Here is a 20,049-nt window from a genome sequence, read left to right on the forward strand (position 1 = left end):
ATTTAAAATGTTATAATACTGTATCATAATGATGTTAATAATATATAATAGTCCAAAAGTTTCATCAAATAACTGCTATGGGAACTCAGAGAGAGCATTTCTGACTAGAGTAGGCAGGCCAGGTCTACCTCAGAGGTGCAATTTGAGCTGAGACTTGAAAGCTGATGGGACTTGAATAGGAGAGAGGATGAAGAGAAGAACATTACAAACTAAGAAGACAGGGAACTGGCAAGGCTTGATTGGGCCACTAAAGCAATTCTCAAAGTTGTGTCTGGTAGCATCTGCAATAACATCACTGAAGTGATTGTTTAAAATGCCTTACCCCAGACCTAGGGAGTCAAAATTTTTGAAGGGGGGAGGTAGAAGTACTCATTTTTATCAAATTCTGGATAATTTTTATGTTTACCAAAATTTGAGAATTTCTAACCCCATATAAATAAATTGTCTGGATCATACTTGTATTTACTTTGCACAGACACTATAGATTAAAATAAAATAATAAAATAAAATAAAGCAGTGGTCAATTCCAAAAAGAGAAATTGACAAACAGCTACATTGCAATATTCAGCCATAGATCACAGATCAGCCACATCACCAATGTTTAATTCCATTAAAAACATTTGAGTTTCCATTGAGTACAGAGCACTCTGCTGCTATGTAATAAATGGAATTAGAAAGTTTCAATTCCATTCCTTTTTTGAGTGTTGGAGAGTTTTATTTCTGAGAATTTTAGAAAAAGACCAGAAAGACAACAATTTTGAGCTGCCAGATTCATTCCTCCCTGTTTACTGTAAAACGAAGTCAAATGTACTTTGCAAATTGGTTGCATCTCTAGTATTGGAAAGGCTTCTTATGCCATTAACTGCTCTTAGCCCATGTGTTCAACTCTTATTTTATCCTTGTGGTCTATACCTTTGTTACCACTAACACAATTTTAAGATAGGAAGCTAAAAAAAAAAAAAAAAAAATGACTACCAAAGCTAGAGTTCCCAGATTCATATTGCCCATGAGGTGTTTCCAAAACAATTTATAGAGCTCGTAATGATCATATTAATATTTAATATAATCTGACTATAATTTTGCCACAAAACATTTTATTCCAAAATGTGACATTCCATGGGTTATGATGATATACTGAAATCTCAGTGCAGACGTTGCCACTGTGTGACAAGAGGTTTTTGTTTTTATTTTCCTCCCTGGGAGATGAGATGAAAAACCTGATGATAGTAGGCTACCTTTAGTGAAACCCTGATACTAGGTAATGTGTGTTAGGATTACAGAGAAAGCATGGTGCCAATTTAAGCTGTGAATTCTTGCATTCTTCACTCAAAAAGGGGATATTTGACAGAAAACTTAATCTTTTAAAAATAAAATATGACATAGGTGGTACACAGAAGTGCAGAGCCATGAGAATATATTTTAGCAACATGCAAACTGATCTGCAACTGCAGGGACAGCCTCCCTGAGGAAGTGACATTCAGGCTAAGGTCTGAAAGATGAGTAGGAATGAATCAGGCAGAGTAGGGACAGGAGACTTCTAGATAAAGGGGTTAAGTGAAATGCTCAAGAATGTGGTCTTGTTTGTAGGTGAGTAGTAGAAGTATATCAGGAGTAATAGTAACAACAGTAGAGTTACCATACTACTTAACTGATGAGGAAAGAAAATGACCAAATAAAAGCTTTAGCCTAAGTAAATTTACCTAAGGAAATTTCTACTAAAGAAATTACCTAGCAGAAGGCTCACTTGACCCCAGGAGTTCAAAGCTGCAGTGAGCTATGACTGTGCCACTGCACTCTAGCCTGTGCAAAAAAGTGAGACCTAGTCCCTAAAAAATAAATAAATAAATTTTAAATTAAAGAATCACCAAAGGAGGCACTTAGATTATCAGTGTGGTAAAGATGAACTATTCAATACTTGTTGGGACAACTATTCAGCCATCTGGAAAACCATAAATCTGGATTTTAATCTCATTCCATATATAAACATAAATCCTAGGTAGATAAAAAATATAAACATTTGAAAAATGAAGTCATGAACATGCTAGGAAAAACTATGGATTGCATTTTTTCATAATCTGAACTGGGGAAGGCCTTTCTAAGCATTAGGCAAAAGCCAAAAATTATAAAGGAAAAGATCAATAGATTTGCCTACATAAAAATCCAAAATATTTATAGAACATAAGAAAGGACGAAAAAATCACTGAGGAAAACGTTTGCTGGAGCCTCCTACAAAGGAAGAGCTCTTTGTAATCAGGAAAAAAGAGCCAAAACAATGCACAAAAGGATTAATAACAATGACTGATCAGTTTGTGGAAAGGTGTTCAGTTCTATTAGTAATCAAACAAATGGTGTGGGGCTGCAGTCCCCAAGCCCCGGGCCATGCACCAGTACCAGGTACCAGTCCATGGCCTACGAGGAACTGGGCCGCACACCAGGAGGTGAGCAGCAGGTGAACAAAGCTTCATCTGTATTTACAGCCACTCCCCATTGCTTGCGTCACCGCCTGAGCTCCACTTCCTGTCAGATCAGTGGTGGCATTAGATTCTCATAGGAGCACCAACTCTACTGTAAACTGCACATGGGAGGGATCTAGGTTGCATACTGGTTATGGGAATCTAATGCCTGATCTTAGCTGGAGCTGAGGTGGTGATGGTAGCACTAGGGAGCAGCTGCAAATATTGATTATCATTAGCAGAGAAGTTTGACTGCACAATAAACGTAATGCGATTGAATCATCCCGAAGCCATCCCCCCAACCCACCCCATCCTGGTCTGTGGAAAAATTGTCTTCCGTGAAACCGATCCCTGGTGCCAAAAAGGTTGGGGACAGCTGGTGTAAGGGGAGTATTTCTGCAGAAATACCTGCACATCTGTGCAAAAACCCATGTAAAACGATAACAATGTCGTGTAGGAAATTACCTTGGTGCAACTGGTAACCTTCAAATACACTATCAGGCAAGCGATCCCAGAAGTGAACAGGAAACCTCACAGCCCAAATTAAGGTGCTCAAATCACATGGTTTATCACTGTTAAACAAAAAGAAGTTGAGTTGGAAAGATAGAGTGAAGGTTAACACATTTAGGATAGGGTCCAAGAGAGGTGAGAGGACCAAATTACAAGAACCTGTGTTACCCAGTGTTAGGTCCTGTCTGGGACATCAGCCTTCACCTCTGATAATTTGGTTGTGAGGAACACAACTGAAATTGAAAAGAAAGGCTCAGCACTGCTTAGAGCCAGCACATGCTTACTCTGTCAGAAATGTGCAGGGGCAAGTATGCCTGGCTAGTGGCCTCTGATAGCCATGTTTTTAATCTGTGTTTAATCTGAGCGGAACATACATGGGAACACAATGGCTGTCACTGATGAATGGCCATTTTAGGGATGGCATAACTATCAGCCTAAAGATGGCATCATCTGTCCCTGACAACTTGGCCTTTCCCATCGTGTTCTGTCCATTAGTAATATTCTTGTTTGGTCCATGCTTTCTTACATATATTCCATTTATTCTCTTTGTCATGTCTTATAGTATACAATCGATAGTTAATACATCTTAAGAATTCTGCCTGTTTCACAAGCTACTTGTTTGCCCATTATGCTTAACAAGAGTTTCATATATTCTTTTTCCCTGTCCTCTAGAACATAATATTCTCGTAACATGGCAATCATATATTACAAACATACATGAAACATTTTTGCTTAAAATAGAAAAAAAATAAAAGAGTTGTCCGATAGAGGATAGAGTAAATATATTATGGTACATAATGGAATACTGGTTGCTAAAGATGGGAATATAGATCTTTATTGGCAAAAATATGTCACTTTATATTGAGTGAATAGGATTCTAAAACATGCACAGTATCTGTGTTTTAAAATATAAGTATGTAGGATTTTCTATGCGTGTACAGAGAAATGTCTAGAAGGATCTGCTCCAAAATATTAAAAGTAATTTTCTCTGAGTGTGGGAATTGGGGTACTTTTGCTTTCTTCTACTCAATTTTTTGTAGTAAGGGTGAGATTGTTTGGGAGGGGTACTCTAAGGAGATTATATTTATAATCTAAAGAAAAGACAGTCAATTATGGTTTTAAAATTTCCAGATTGCCAGCATTGTGCTCTGGAAAGAATATTGCCTTTGAAGTCAGATAGACCCAGATCCATTTACTAGCTATTTACAATGGGGTACTTAGCCTGCCTTAGCTGCAGTTTCCTAATCCGTAGAATAAGGATGATAATAAGTATATTAGAGGAGGTTAAGAATGTGTGCAAAGGGCCTACCACAGTGCCAAGATCACATTAGTGATCTAATAAATGTTCTTCCACCCCACATTTGATAAAGTACTTAATTCTCCTCTTCCCTCTATTTAATTCCTGATAGTGTAAATGGACTTATTAAGCACAGTGCTGGAAAGTCCTAGAAGCTGCAGAGGACTCTTTCCAAGCAGGTTGGCTACCTTGATTACAGCAGCTGTGGTCCCACAAAGCTGATAAGGGAAACTGATTTTCCCACTGTCTTCCATTATAAAGTTGAAAGTATAATATATCCTACTGTAAAAGGTTTTGACCCCTGGACCTAATAAAATCATTTTTAAATAACTAAAACTTGAGGCTAGACTGTAGTTTTACTAAACTTTAGTGCATATAAGATCATCTTAGAACAATGGTTCTCAATTCTATTCAGACCTAATATCACCTTTTTTATAACATCCATATTACTATCTTGAAATTCATAGATAATATACTTTATTTACACACATTTTTTAAATCAGCATAATTTCTGACAGTAATATAAAGGAGAAATGAAAGCAAAGTAATTATAATTAAATAATATGTATAGTTGGTTCTCCTTACTGTGGGTTCCACATCCTTGGATTCAACCAACCACAGATCAAAAATATTTGGGGGAAAAAAATGGATGTTTGCCTCTGTGCTGAACATGTACAGTTTTTTTCTTGACATTATTCCCCCCCCCCAAAAAAATACAGTATAACGATTTACAGAGCATTTACATTGTATTAAGTATTATGAATAATCTAGAGATGATTTTAAGTACACAGGAGGATGTGCATAGGTTATATGTAACTACACCATTTAACATAAGGGACTAGAACATCATTAGATTTTGGTATCCAAGAGGGCCCTGGAACCAATCCCCTATGGATACCAAGGGATGACTGTGTTTCAATACATAAATCCTCTAGCATGATTAACTTTATGACATAATGTAGTATTCAGATGCTTTCATGTATAAGTAGGCTCACTGCGAATGTGGTAGTTATAAATGTGTTGACAACCGAATACCATGAGCCACATGACCATTAATGTGATTTTCCAAAATGGTGAGCAACTTTTGGTAAAGTTCTGGACTAAAAAGGCTAATTTTCCTCTAGTTTACACAGTGGTTGAATTCCTGTAAAATTTAGTATATATTAAGATCCTGCAGAAAATACTCTAAATATACAATTTGGAATTAAGAGATTTTGACTCAGGGGGTCTAGGATAGAGCCCAAGAATCTCTTAGTGGTAATTCTGATTCAGACATTCTGTTTTCTAAAGGAACTGGGGGAAGGGTGGTTGTCCTGGAGAGGAAACCTAAGATAATAAACTAGAAACCAAAAACCCAGGTTGGCCATTCTTACGCAGTGTAATGTAGTAGGAGGAGGGAAATAAGAAATCTAGAATAGGAATATCTCAGTTTCAGAAACAACTCTGCTATTTGTAATTGCCTAACTTGGTACAAATTTTCTGAGTCAATTTTCTTCATCTATAAAAATGTATTGATACCTTCAGTATAAGAGGTGGGACTGTGGTTTCTGAGACCCTCTGAAGCATGCTTTTGTTTATGGTGATTATTAAAACTCTTGGTAAAAGGCAGTTTGGGCCGGGCTTGGTGGCTCCCGCCTGTAATCCTAGCACTCTGGGAAACCAAGGCGGGAAGATCACTTGAGCTCAGGAGTTCGAGACCAGCCTGAGCAAGAGCGAGACACCCCCTCCCCATCTCTACTAAAAATAGAAAAATTAGCTGGGCCTCCTGGGCCTGTACTCTCAGCTACTTGGGAAGCTGAGGCAAGAGGATCATTTGAGCCCAGGAGGTTGCAGTGAGCTATGACGACGCCACTGCACTCTACCCAGGGTGACAGATTCTGGCTCAAAAAAAAAAAAAAAAAAAATGCTATTTGTAAGATGAACATTGCTTAGTATCATAATGCTATTATTGACGCTTGGGGAAAATCTGATCAGGGTGCCATCACTTGCCTTTAAAGCCCACTGTTTGAAACCAGAGAAAGCAAGCCACAATTGGCTTGCTAACCCTTCCCTCACCAAACAAACTATGCAGGCACCAGCTCAGAATCTGAAAACTTGACAGGATTCTGAAGGCTCCAGTTGACCCAAGACCAGCAGTGTGGATTTAGACGAGTCATTTCAATTTCACTGAGCTCGGTTTACTTAGATTTTCAGCTCCATCTGTTATTACTCAATTACTCCTCCATTCCTCTTTGCTTCCTCCTTTCCCACACCTGCCACCGTCCTTTCTACCTCTCTGGTGACTTTTTCTCTGCGTTCCTACCGCTTCCCGCACTTTAATGTTCCGCGCTGTCTCGTCTCAGATTTCGGTCACCGGTTCCCCTGCCATACCCTTGGCTTCTCCCCTTTGTTCCGGGATCTCGGGCAATCCTCCCGCAACGTCCGGGCTCCTACCCAAGATCCGGGAAGGAGGGCTCCCACCCCCAGCCCCGCCGTGCGCCCCTGCCGCTCGGGCTCTGGCCCACACTATGCGCCCTGAACCCCACACCTCCTAGCGTCCCGGTGGCTCGCCCTCACCTCCCCGCTCCTCTCTTAGCATCCCGACCCCCACCTCCTCCCTCAGCTCGGAGCTCGGAGACTACGGAGCTGCGGGGCATGGTGACCTGTCTCTCGCAGGAGGATCTTCCTCCTTCTTGTCCTGGGATGCCCAGCTCGGGCAGGGTCGGTTGCCACCGAGTCCGGAGCCCTGCGCCATCCACGTGTCCAAGAACGCCGCGCCCGCCCAGCCCAAACCCCTCAAGGCTGGTGGCTCCTAGCCGCGGAAGCTCTCCTCTTGCAGTCGAAACCCGCACTGGCTGGGGATCAGCGCGCCGACCGCCAGCGGCACGTGCGGGGCGCCCGCGCCTCGCTGCAGGGTGCGGGTGCCCGTGGAGCCAGCGAGCCAGTGAGCCCGCGTGAGAGGAGGGAGGGTCGGCGTGCGGGTGGGCCCGGGAGGCGGAGATCTGCGGGAAGCAGGGGCCGCGCGGCGGTGTTGGCTGCGGGACTGCAGTGCCACCTCTCCGAGAAAGCCCAAACCCTCACACGCCCGCGCGCGCACGCACGTGCACACGGAGACCAAGGAGAACACTAGCGAGAGCCTTTGAGTGCTGGGCGCGTTTTAGCGATGGCTTCTGCTCTCAACAGCAAAATCCACCCGCCCGGGACTTGCCCTGGCTCCAGAGCCGAAGCCCGCGGTGGCGCCGGCTGGAGAATGGACTGTGATCCCGAGATGCACGTGAAAATGTGCAAGAAGATCGCTCAGCTCACCAAGGTAAGGTGGGGCGCTGCGGGCCGGGGAGCCGCGTGCACGGGGCGCCCCGAGCCACGGAGGGAGTGCGGACGCACCCCGGGAGGTTCGGGCCGAATCCGAAGAGAAACTTTGTCTCAGAGGCCAACGAGGAAGGGAAGCTGTCCTAAATCTGGGTGACTTGACCTTCTGGAGGCACCATTCTAAAGCAAGCAGAGAGGATCCTTGCTAAGGAAACTCCCCCGCAACCTGCTTGCTGAGCAGGTGGTCTGTGCTTTTCCCAAGGTGGGAATGTGAATCGAGTGCGTGTGTGCGTGCGTGTGTGTGTGTGTGTGTGTGTGTGTGTTTTCTTTTGCCAGCTTTGCTCAAGTGATCGAGCCTAAAATGTTGGGATTTCATTCAACTGCCGTACTTTACAGCTGGGGAGGTCATGTGGGCTCTATTTAAACACTTGATACATTTATTCCTTCATTCAACAAATATTTGAGTCATTTGTCGAGTGTCAGCAGCTTGCGTGGCACCGTACTAAACCTGGAAGGCAGCCCAGGGGACTTACTATCGAACCGGGTGCAGGGCTGTGTAGCAGCATAAATGGGGGAAAGCACGATTCGCCATATAATTATAGGATTAGAAAGGACCTTGGGAGGTCAGCCAGCCCACCTCCCTGCCTCATCACAGGGCCCTGAGTGAACCTCCTCAGACTGTGCCTTTTTCAAGAAGACCAGCAAGATGCCACCAGTGCTCTTTGTTAACCCTCTGCAGCTTCTCAATTGGAAGCTCGTCATAGATCCCCCCTCCTGTGCCTTGAGTGTAGATGAAGAACATCCCTCCCTGTCTTCTATGCAGGATTTCAAGTGGATGAATTTTGCCATTTGCCTTGGAGTTTCCTTTTGGTCTTACAATAAACTCCTGATACCGTGCCTGCCAGTGAAGGTCAGGTCTGGGTTCTGTCCGGTAGTGTAAGGAGCATGCTGTCTTTCCTCACTATCTCCCTGTCACTTCCCACACCCACTTTTTGGTGGGATCACGGGCATTTCCCCCATATTTTGCCAGAAGAAATAAGGCACAGAGGCTTGGAATCGAACACTAGCTGCCTTCTTCCACTCCTCCCATTAACTTCTCCACGTTCTTTGCACATGAGTCTGTCTCCAAACAGTGATCTCTTCAGGCAAGGGCTGAAAAAAGCGAATCGATATAACCCCTTGAGGCCTTGGCATGTACAGGGGGCACTATTGATCTAACCTGCATTCATCTAGTGACATCGGCCAAAAAACCTATTTATTCAAGTATCTGGAAAGGCACTTGGCACAGTAGGCATTTTCTGTATCTTCAAGGAATCTAAAATATTTTTGGAAAAAACAAGGTTTGAAATACTGAGGGAAAAGTACAAGATTTTACTGTATCATCAGTTACTAAATTGGGTTTTTCAGATTATGAATGCTATAAAAGTAGAAACAAAGGATAAATCAGTATGGGCAGGAATAGTTAGGGGAGATTTTATAGAAGAGATGATCCTTGAATTCAGCATGAATTTATAGAGTGTTTACTATGTGCCAGAGACTATGCTGAATATTGGTGGCATTAAAATTAGTAAGACATGGCCCCTGTCCTTGTGGTATGACAAACACATAAACAGATCATTTCTATCTATAATATGGTGATCATTCCATTCAATAATATTTGTGGCACACCTATGATGTGCCAAGCACTGAAGATACAGCAGTATAGGAGGCAGACATGATCCCTGGCACATATTAGGCAGTATTTTTTAAAGTATATTCTGCCTTGGAAATCATGGTTGATTCTTACTTTGTAGTGCCTATCTTTACCATTTTCCATGCTAATTGCTTAAATTAGAAATTTTTGTTATTGATATGCAACCCTTCTTTTGGCTACTATTTATATGTCACATTATTTTTCATATCTTCATATTTAATCTTTCTATGCACTTTATTTTAGTTGTGTCTCTGATAGGTGAATTTAACCCATGGGCATTTATTGTGATCACTAATATATTTGGGCTTATTCTTCCATTATATCATGTGTTTTTCAATTGCCATTCTTTTTTTTTTTTGAGACAGAGTCTCACTCTGTTGCCCAGGCTACAGTGCCGTGGCGTCAGCCTAGCTCATGGGAACCTCAAACTCCCGGGCTCAAGCAATCCTCCTGCCTCAGCCTCCCGAGTAGCTGGGACAACAGGCATGTGCCACCATGCCTGGCTAATTTTTTCTATATATATTTTTAGTTGTCCAGATAATTTCTTTCTATTTTTAGTAGAGACAGGGTCTCACTCTTGCTCAGGCTGGTCTCGAACTCCTGACCTTGAGTGGTCCTCCTGCCTCGGCCTCCCAGAATGCTAGGATTACGGGCGTGAGCCACTGTGCCTGGCCTCAATTGCCATTCTTTCTCCTTGCTTCTTTTTCCTTCATTTCTGCCTCCTATTGGATTAGTAAAGTGATTTAAATGCCATTGCTGGCTTGAGAGCGTTTGGTTTTATTTCTATTCTTCTTGGAATTGTCTTTTATTTTTCAACATACATACTTAACTATAATTTTTTCTAACAAAGTTATCATGTAATTGTGTCATCCCACAAAAGAGTTTTGCATGCTTTTCCTATTTAACAGCCCTCTCCTTTCCCATCTTGGTATTGCTGCCTAGAGTTTTATTTAACTTTTTAAATTTAAAAATAGCTTTTATAGTTAAATGTTAATTAAATTTACTGACATTTTATCAATTTCTCTGCTCACTTTTTTTTTTCTTGAATCCAAAACATTCCTTTTGGGTTCACTTTTCTTCTGGCTGAAGTCCATCCTTTAATAGTTCTTTCTGTAGAGGTCTTGGTGGGGAAGGGAATCTTTGTATCTTTGAAAATATCTTTATTTTCAAATATTTTGCTGTTGTATGATAATTTATTTGGGTATAAAATTCTAGTGAGCAGCACATTGATGATGATACTCCCTTATCTTCTAGTACTCTTGTAATTGTTGCTGGTTCAAAATTCTATTGCCAATCTAATTTTCCTTCATTTGCAGATAATCTGCCTTTTCTCCTTGATAGCACTCCAGATTTGTTTTGTTTTGTTTTGTTTATTTTTGATGTTCACCAGTTTCACTAGAACTGTCTTGGTGTCAGTTTATATCCTTTGCAAAAGTAGGAGAGTACTCTCTATTGAGGACTCGTGCTCTTTCTTTAATTCTGGAAAATTATTAGTGATTTTTCTCTTGAAATACTGCTTCCAGGCCTTTACTTCCATTCTCTTTTCTGAACTGCCATTAGGTGGGTGAGAAAGCCTCTCCATGTATATCCTGAAATGATATTTCAAAAAATTTGTTTTTGTCTCTGTGTTGCATCCTAATAAGTGCCTTAATCCTGTCTTCTGATTTGCCAATCCTATAAATAGTTTGTCTGGTCCAGAGTTTTTTCCCATTTATTAAGTTTTTAGAATTTCAGTAATTATATTTCTCCTTTCTAAGATTGCTATTCCTGTTTACTTTCTGCCTGATTTTGATTAGTAATTTTTTGATTGATTTTATAGCTTTATTGAGGTATAATTTACATATCATAAAATTCACCTGTTTTAAGTGTGTAATTCAACATTTTTTAGTGAATTTACAGAGTCATCCAGTTTTAGGACATTTCCATCACCCTGAAGAAATTCTCCCTTGTGCCCATTTGTAGTCAGTCCCTGTTCTCACCCCTAGCCCAAGGCAACCATTAATCTATTTCCCGTCTCTTTAAATTGTCCATATATGAAATCATACAGTGCATGATCCTTTCCATCTGATGTTTTACTTAGTTGCTAAATCTTAGCTTCGTATTTTTGAGGTTCATCCATGTTGTAGCACATACCATTAATTCATTTTTTCTTCTTGCTCACTTATTTATTTCACTGTGTGTGTATACCGTGTTTTGTTTATCTGTTCCTCAGCTGATGGACATTTGGGTTTACACTTTTTGGCTATTGTGAATAATGCTGCTATGAACGTTACATTGTTGTGCAAGTTTTTGTGTGCTCTTGAGTAGATACCCAGGAGTGGAATCGTTAGGTTGTGTGGTAAATTTATGTTTAACTCTTTAAGAAACTGCCAAGTTGTTTTGCAAAGTGGCTGTACCATCTTACGTCCTTCAGCCTACTTCTTCAGCAAAATCCCCTAATACTTCCCCAGCCACTCAGTTCTCAAATCGCAGTGAACACCTCTTTCCTTACTCCACTACACACTCATCTATTTTTCCTCTTGTGGTTTCCACTCCTGAAGTGTCTTCATCTCTAAAAGTTGAATCCTGCTTATCATTTAAGTCCCACCTCCTCCAAGAAAAACCTTTGAAAAGCCTCACTTTTGTGATTAATAATGTGTTAATTATTAATTGTACACTAATTACTTTTTCTTATTTACCTGTTTCTCCAGCAGTTTCCTGGTAACCTTGTTAAATGTAATTAAAGTTTCTGCCCACAGATTTGTTAAAATATCTTTCATGATATTTATCCCTCTGATATTATAGTTAATTTGTGTATAATATGGACTTTAAAATAATAAACTCCTAATTTTATTCATAATACTCTACAGCTGGCAGGCACTCAATATGTGGTAGTTTAGTAAATAAATATTTATTTACATGGTGATCTAAAATCTAAGATGCACTTTAAATCACCTGGAGAGCTTTTAAAAACACTCCAGTTAAAGACTTGACAACTAAATGCAGTGCCTGATCCTAGACTGAATTCTATACTGATGGGAAAAATTGCTACAAGGACATGATTGGGTCAATTGACAAAACTGGAATACGGATGGTAGAGAAAGAAGATAAAAGTATTTGTCTCAATGTTAAGTTTACTGGAGTTGACAGTTATACTATAGCTATGCAAGAAAACATCCTTATTCTTAGGAAATGCACATTGAAGCGTATCTTCCTTTTAAGGAAACATGATGCCTTACTCTCAAAGCATTTTATTTTATAATAAAATGTAGAAAATAAAATATAGAAATTGAATAAATGATAAATGGGACAAAATGTTTCAAAAATAGGTAATTCTGAGTAAAGGATATGTGAATATTCTTTGTACTAATCTTTTTCTGTCAATTGTTTCCTAAGTTGAGATTATTTCTAAATAAAAAGCTAAAAACAAACAAACCATGGCCGGGTGCAGTGGCTCATGCCTGTAATCCTAGCACTCTGAGAGGCCGAGGCAGGATCACTTGAGGGCAGGAGTTGGAGACCAGTCTGAGCAAGAGCAGGACCTCATCTCTACAAAAAATAGAAAAATTAGCCGGATGTGGTGGCACGTGCCTGTAGTCCCAGCTACTCAGGAGGCTGAGGCAGGAGGATTGCTTGAGCCCAGGAGTTCGAGGTTGCAGTGAGCTATGATGAGGCCACTGCACTCCAGCATTGGTGACAGAGCGCGACCCTGTCTCAAAAACAAACAAACCAAAAAGCATTTGAGGGCGCAGGCCCCGTCTTATAAGGAGAGGAAAGAATGGTGACAAGCATTGGTATTTTTTTCAAAGCCTTTCAACAGAATTGAGAACCACTGATTTGGTGCGATTGAAGGTTGAAATAGTAAAGTGCACACAGAGGAGTTAACTGGGAGAGCAGGGGGTTCCAAATCCATTCCCCATTAAAGCCTTTAGGAAGCTTTTGGTCTTGAAGACATCAGGCAGGTTTGCCCAGCCCTGTCCCTGTGCCTGTCCACCTCCCTCTGGTTTTGCACCCTCCGAGCAATCTCCAGCTGATTTTTCATTTTGCAGCTCTCTGCACAACCTCATCCCCAGAAGAATTGGAATTCCTTCTACCTAGGGGTTCCCCAGCTCCAACTTTCAAGGAGGGATAGAATGTCTCACCCCAAATACAAGTCTTAATGAAGACCCTTTTATTAATATATTAAAATAAGAAAATGAGGGGGGGAGTTTGAGCTCATCTCTGTGAACCATCTCTCGACCTGACGGCTGACTCTCCGGAACCCCAGATCCCACACGGGGAAAGCAGGTACCCGTGACAGCGCCTCTCCTCTGGAGCAATTAGAGGAAATGTACCCAAGGGGAAATGAGCAGGCTTCTTAGTACCAGAAGCTGCCAAGCTCGAAGTATAAGGAGTAAAATAACCACACGGGACGCTCTCAGTCACCCTTGTTTCGGATCTCTGCCAGCGTATCAGAAGATCCTGCAAGAGCCAAGGCTGAAACAAGTGTCTGCAACTTCTGCATGTTAGTAATACTATATGATTCCTTAGTTTTGTGTACTTTGCAAAGCCTTTGACATAACTTATCCTTTGTATGCACAGCAGTTCGGCATAGCCACAGGGAAGAACCGTCTCTTATTGAGAGAGGGAGAATCTGAGGCAGATTCTTTGCCTGATGTCACATTAATGTATATTGACAGAGCTAGGAACATCCAGAATCTAGTGTTGGCTGTGCGTGTGTTGTGGTGGGTGGCGAGTGTTCGGAGGTTTCTCCCCTGTTCATCCTTATTTTTCCATAGCGTCTCCCAATCATCCTTTTTCCCATGCAGTGGGGAATATATATCTAATTAGTGAGCACACATTCTACTCTACCCATCAATTTTACAGGGGTACATGCTGTCCTGGGGAAAAAGCTGCCCTGGCCTAGCATGGTGACTGCATAGGTAAGCATCAGGAATTCAGCTTGGCAGTGGGTATATGCCACAATCTCCAATATTAATCTTATTGATAATAAGGTGATATTTTGATCTCAAAACAGCCTCACGCCTTGGTCTTGTATTTCAGTTAGTTCCTGGGAGAGGGATTTTACTTATTGGGCCTTCCTAACGACCAAGCAGACAGATCTTAGCATGAGTCCAGTCTTGAGGAATTTGGTAAAGTGTTGTAGTAAATACTAATTCCTTCATTTGGCAAAGCATATTAACCTAAGAGTGGGAACTTTTGAATGGCAGTGTGGAACTTATCTGTAGATGCAGCCTTCAATGGGAAGTTCGGGAGGTCACCCTTTCTTGCACAGTGGCACAGGCAGACCACGGGGACTGTCTCCACATGTCCCAGAACCTTACCAAGGTCTATTAGGGCACATTAGCAGAGACAGTGATATTGGATGTGGGGGTGGGGCATGGGAGATGGTAGGTATAGGATTGGGGGATGTGATAGAGAATAGTTCCTGAGTATAAAATCAGAAATATTAAGGAAAAAGAATTATAATTTTTGCTCAAAGTTATATTTGAAACGAATTTCAATTTGATTTGTTTCTAGAGGGCTACTTCTTACCCTTATTTATACTAATGAATATAATTTAAATAAGAATAAAAATGAAGACATCTGGAGAGCTAACGAACAAGTTTGGGGTTAACTTGGAATGTTCTTCCTCCCGATCCTTGTATGGCTGGTGTTAGCTAAAATGTCATCTCTTCAGAGAGGCCTTTTCTGACCTCCCAATCCATAGGGTCCACTTGTCCTCATCTCTAATGGGGGAGAAATTCCACATTGGTGATTTGTTGTGAGGCTTCACCAGCATAAGGAATCTAAGTGAGCATCGGTTACAACCTGATGCCAGGCAGATCTTAAGCGTGACAGATGTTCATTTCCCTTTGCTTTCTGGGCCAGAGGAACTGCTGCCCAGTTGTCACAGCAGTAACCTGGAACAAGGCCAGCCCTTCTCTGGCCCTGGACTGAGAGGCCAGGGCAGTGCTGCAAGGCCGTGGGAGTGACGCCTGTTGCCACAGGAGTCCTCAGCAACAGGCTGTCACTTGAGCCCTGTGTTTTCGTGGCTTAAAGGTATGGAAGTTTTATTGCATCCACTGACGCCCCTTGCTTTTCTGAAAATATCCTCTCGCTTGCAGGAGCTTGTTTGGGGGCAGACATTTAAGTAGTTCCATACCAGTTTGCTTTAGGACTCTAGATTTAAAAACTGCAGATCTGTTTTAACAAGCCCTCTCTGTTTGAATCTTTTTAATTGAACGATATAATTCATGGTGTAAAAGAGATTTCTCTCTCTGATCTTTGCATCATACCATAAATATGAAGTGCACTTAAAGTTGAATGTCCTTGAACTCTACTAAAATGCCTGGACTTTTGCATAACCATTCTGTCTCTCCACTTCCCCCCAGCCTTCCTCCAATCCTTTCTCCACTCAGAGTGATCTTATAACTGAATCAAACCCTCATACACACCACTGGTGGGAATATAATATGGTGCAACCACTTTGGAAAATAGTTTGGCAGTTCCTCAAATGGTTAAACAGAGTTGTCATATGGTCCAGCAATTCTACTCCTAGGTGTATACCCAAGAGAAATAAAAACATGTCCACACAAAAATTTGTACACGAAACGTTATTCATAATGTGGAAACAAACTAAATGTTCATCAACTGAGAAATAGATAAATGAGATGTGGTACAAAGTACAGTAGAGGGTAGTGGCTAAGGGATGCGTGGTTTCTTTTGGGGGTAGTAAGAATACTCTAAAGTTGGTTGTGGTGAGAGCTCCATAGCTCTGAATATACTGAAAGTCATTGAATTGTATGCTTCATGGATGAATTGCCTGGTATAAGAATTACATATCAGTAAATCTGTTAAAACAAACTGAATCATGTCTATTTCCTGTTTAAATCTAGTTCTGGTGACTTTACCTCATAAACAACCAACCATCAGTCCACCTTCATTCTCCACTCTCGCTTCCACCCGAGTGCAAGCCACCCTCACCTCTGGCCTCAACTCCTGCGGCCTCCTGACGGGCCTTGTGGTCCCCTCTGGCCCCCTCACGTAGTGGTGAGAATTTTTCTGAGTGTAAATCAGAGCCTGTCACTCTTCCATTTAAAACCCACCCATGACTTCCCTTGGGGTGAAATTTTAATTCCAATTTCACTTGGAGTAAAATTTGCTCACCTATAATAAATTCTTTATCATGGTCACATGGCTCCTCTCTGCCTCTCGATGTCATCCTCTCTGCCACACCAGCCTTCTCTTAGGCCTTCAAATGTGCCAGGTTTCTCCCTCTTAGAGCCTTTGTACTCTTGGTCCCTTCTGCTGAATCCTGGCACTGCTGACTGGGCTCAGGTGTCTCCCCAGACTAATGCTGCTGCCCCGCCCCTCTCTTCCAGGCTCCTCAGCTCCATCTGCCATTTCCGTTTTTTCCTTTATCCGTTTAATGCCCAAGGGCAGGGCTTTCTGTCTGCTTTGTTCTCTCCTATATCTGGAACAGGGCCTGGTAAAATAGGTGCCTAGCAAGTATTTGCTGATGGACTAAATGAACGAAACTCTTCCTAGACCTCCTTCAAATTTTAACCACGGCCTATGATCATCTTATGGGAGAGTGGGGAGGCCCCATTCAAGGTTCTGGCCCACATAAGGCTAGAACTCAAGAGGCACTAGCATCTCTTCTCAAGTTTTTTTGAGTGCAGTGGCAAACTGTCCAGCTCTGACAAGTAGTCGTCCACCATTTGCTTCCAAGCTAATGTCTGGCTTAGTCATTTCCAACCCCTGACCACAGAGACAGGGTCTGTTCAAACTTGATACATTTGGTCAGATGCAAATTCCTTCAGAGAACCAGAATTATAAGGCAAAACAAAAAACAACAATGAGAAATCAATCACATACAGAAAACATACCCATTTTAGGAAAATCAAAAATACTGATAAGCAAAAAGAAAAAGGTTTTTTTTTTTTCTTTAATTTTTTTTTTAAAAAGGGGGTTGTGAGGAGGAGTATTCAGTTTCCTTTTTTTGTTTGTTTGTTTTTTGTTTTCTTTTGGAAACAGAGTCTCACTCTGTCATCCTAGGTAGAGTGCAGTGGCGTCATTGTAGCTCACTGCAACCTCCAACTCCTGGGCTCTAAGCAATCCTTCTGCCTCAGCCTCCCAAGTAACTGGGACTATAGGCATGCACCACCATGCTCGGCTAATTTTTTCTATTTTTAGTAGAGATGGGGTCTCACTCTTGCTCAGGCTGGTCTCAAACTTCTCACCTCAAGTGATCCTCCCCCCTTGGCCTCCCAGAGTGCTAGGATTACAGGCATGAGCCACCATGCCCAGCCAAGAGAAAAATTTGAAAGCACCCAAACCTATAATGAGTATAGTGGTATAATAACTATTAACATTTATACCTATCCTACTAGATGATTTCCCCTGCAAACCAGAGACATGTATTTTATATATAAATATTGTATAACCTGGTTTTTTACCCGCCCTTTGCAATAAATTTTGAACTCTTCAATGTACTTTTTTTTTTTTTTTTTTTTTTTGAGACAGGGACTAGCTTTGTCACCCAGGCAGGAGTGCATTGGCTCACTGCAGTGTGGAATTCCTGGCCTCAAGCAATCCTGCCTTGGCCTCCCAAAGTGCTGGGATTACAAGCCTGAGCCACTGAGCCATAATTTGTAATGGTTATGTTAGAACTCCATTGTATGGAGATTGCATAATTTAGCTTCATTCATTTAAGAAACATTTACTGAGCACCTGTTTTGTATCAGGTAAAACCCCTTATCTCATGGACCTTATAGGCAAGAGAAGTAGAAAGAGTGTGAACCAATACAATAGAAGCCCTCGTATTCAATGTCACTTTTGAATAATTGAAAACTGAAAACCATAAAAGAAAAAAGCCTAACACATACGTCACATATTTTAAAACTTTAAAATAGGGCCCACAAACTATGGTCCACAGGCTAAATCTGGCCCATTGCCCTTTTTGTATGACTTGCAAGTCAAAAATGATTTTTACATTTTTAAAAACTTGAAAAAAAATCAAAAGAATATTTTGTGACACATGGAAATTATATGTAATTCAAATTTAGTGTCTACAAATAAAGTTTTATCGGGGCACAGACATGCCTATTTTTTTTTACAGATTCCTAGAGTAGCTTTTATGTTAAAATACCAGATTTGAATAGCTATGACAGAGACTGACCAAAGCCTAAAATAATTACTACCTGGTCCTTTGTAGAAAAAGTTTGAGGACTCCTAATTTAAAACGTGAAAATGAGCCCAGGAGTTTGAGGCTGCAGTGAGTTATGATGAGGACACTGCCCTCTCCCAGGGGCAACAGAGCGAGACTCTGTCTCAAAAAAACAAAATAAAACAAAAAACCTATGTAAATGAACATTCATTCACTAATCTTTTAGCATAAGCCTTAGTGTTAATTCTTTGGGAATGGCCTATTGATTGACACTCCACTTTATTAGTCTTGTAAAAACTGCACCCAGTAGTTAGGGTGATCTTTTAATTTAGCATCCAAACTGGGACACTTCTGAGAATGAAAGGGGGAACTAAACCAGACAGGGCAGTGAAACGACAGGGATAGACAGGGACCGTTCCAGCCTGACTCAAAGGTAAGGTCACGTTACCCATGACCATCAGTATTTTTTCCCATTATGGTGTCTTTCAAGTGGAGTAAAAGAATCTAAAGCAGATGTCAAAAAAAAAACAATATAAGTTCAGAATCCTTCTAAAGCATTAAAACTTGTTTCCCAGTCTTTTTCACTTCTCTGGCACACCTAATTTGGTACTAGGATTTTTGTTTTTGTTTTTGGTTTTTTTAGTAACTTGCCTTTATCGAGTTTTTCCAAAGCATTCAACCCAGTTTTCGTAGGAACAAGAACTGTCTTTTCACATTCGTATGTAATTGACTTACCATGGTGTTAGATTACATAATTACAATAACAAATACAACTGACATAAACAGGTGGCAGTGTGAGCACAGAAGGGCTGAATAGAATCAGTTTATCCACATGTTGGTTGAATGGAAACTGGATGAAAGAGCTTCTATTGTTTGTTTACAAAAATTCAATTACAATTTTGATATGCTACCTAGCAAGAACTGTGAAAACTTTGAACAATATGAGAGATCATGGAAGTTTTCTTGAGATAGTCTCTCATTGTTGACAATTTTGATCGATTTCTGTTTGCCATTTTTATAATGAGTATTGTGCTGGACCTTCTTTTATGATTATATCCCTGCATACTTGCTAGATTATTTCCTTGAGGTAAATCCCTATGAGCAGAACTCACTTTTGTTGCAGGTAGATTTTTAAGAAAGAATATCAGGAAGATTGGAAGAGAGCAGCCTAGAGAGAGAAATAGTGCTGAAAAACAAGTTAATGGACAAGATGTGCTGAGGTCCTGACGTGTTAACTACAGTGCTTGCCTTTTTTTTTTTTTTTTGAGACAGGGTGATAGGGTCTCACTCTGGCCCAGGCTAGAGTGCAGTGGCACGATCATAGCTCATTGCAACCTCAAACTCCAGGGATGAAGTGATCCTCCTGCCTCAGTCTTGGGAGTAGCTGGGACTGCAGGTACAAAACACCATACCCAGCTATTTTTTTGTAGAGACAGGGTCTTGCTATGTTGCCCCGGCTGGTCTCGAACTCCTGACTTCAAGCTATCTTCCTGCCTGGGTCTCCCAAAGTGCTGTGATTACAGTCATGAGCCACCGTGCCCAGCCAGCCATTTTAAAAAGCATTTATCATAACTCTCTTCTCTCACAATCCAAACACTGGAAAAGTTCCATGGGTGCAACACTTACAGTTCCAGAGAGAATGGCAGAATTACTTTCAAACTACATTGACACAATCACA

At 41.2% G+C, this 20,049-nt stretch overlaps 1 protein-coding gene across 1 annotated transcript in view; it reads left to right on the forward strand.

Annotated features, from left to right (window-relative positions):
* The first annotated feature begins 7,402 nt into the window (after positions 1–7,402).
* Positions 7,403–20,049, forward strand: part of FAM184B (family with sequence similarity 184 member B) — a 117,332-nt gene continuing 104,685 nt past the window's right edge. Inside the window, exon 1 of the mRNA XM_069494395.1 lies at positions 7,403–7,549. Within this exon, the coding sequence (XP_069350496.1) occupies positions 7,403–7,549 (147 nt within the window). The remainder of the gene's footprint in view (positions 7,550–20,049) is intronic.

The sequence above is a fragment of the Eulemur rufifrons genome, chromosome 19, assembly GCF_041146395.1.
Source record: "Eulemur rufifrons isolate Redbay chromosome 19, OSU_ERuf_1, whole genome shotgun sequence".
Classification (NCBI taxonomy): Eukaryota; Metazoa; Chordata; class Mammalia; order Primates; family Lemuridae; genus Eulemur; species Eulemur rufifrons.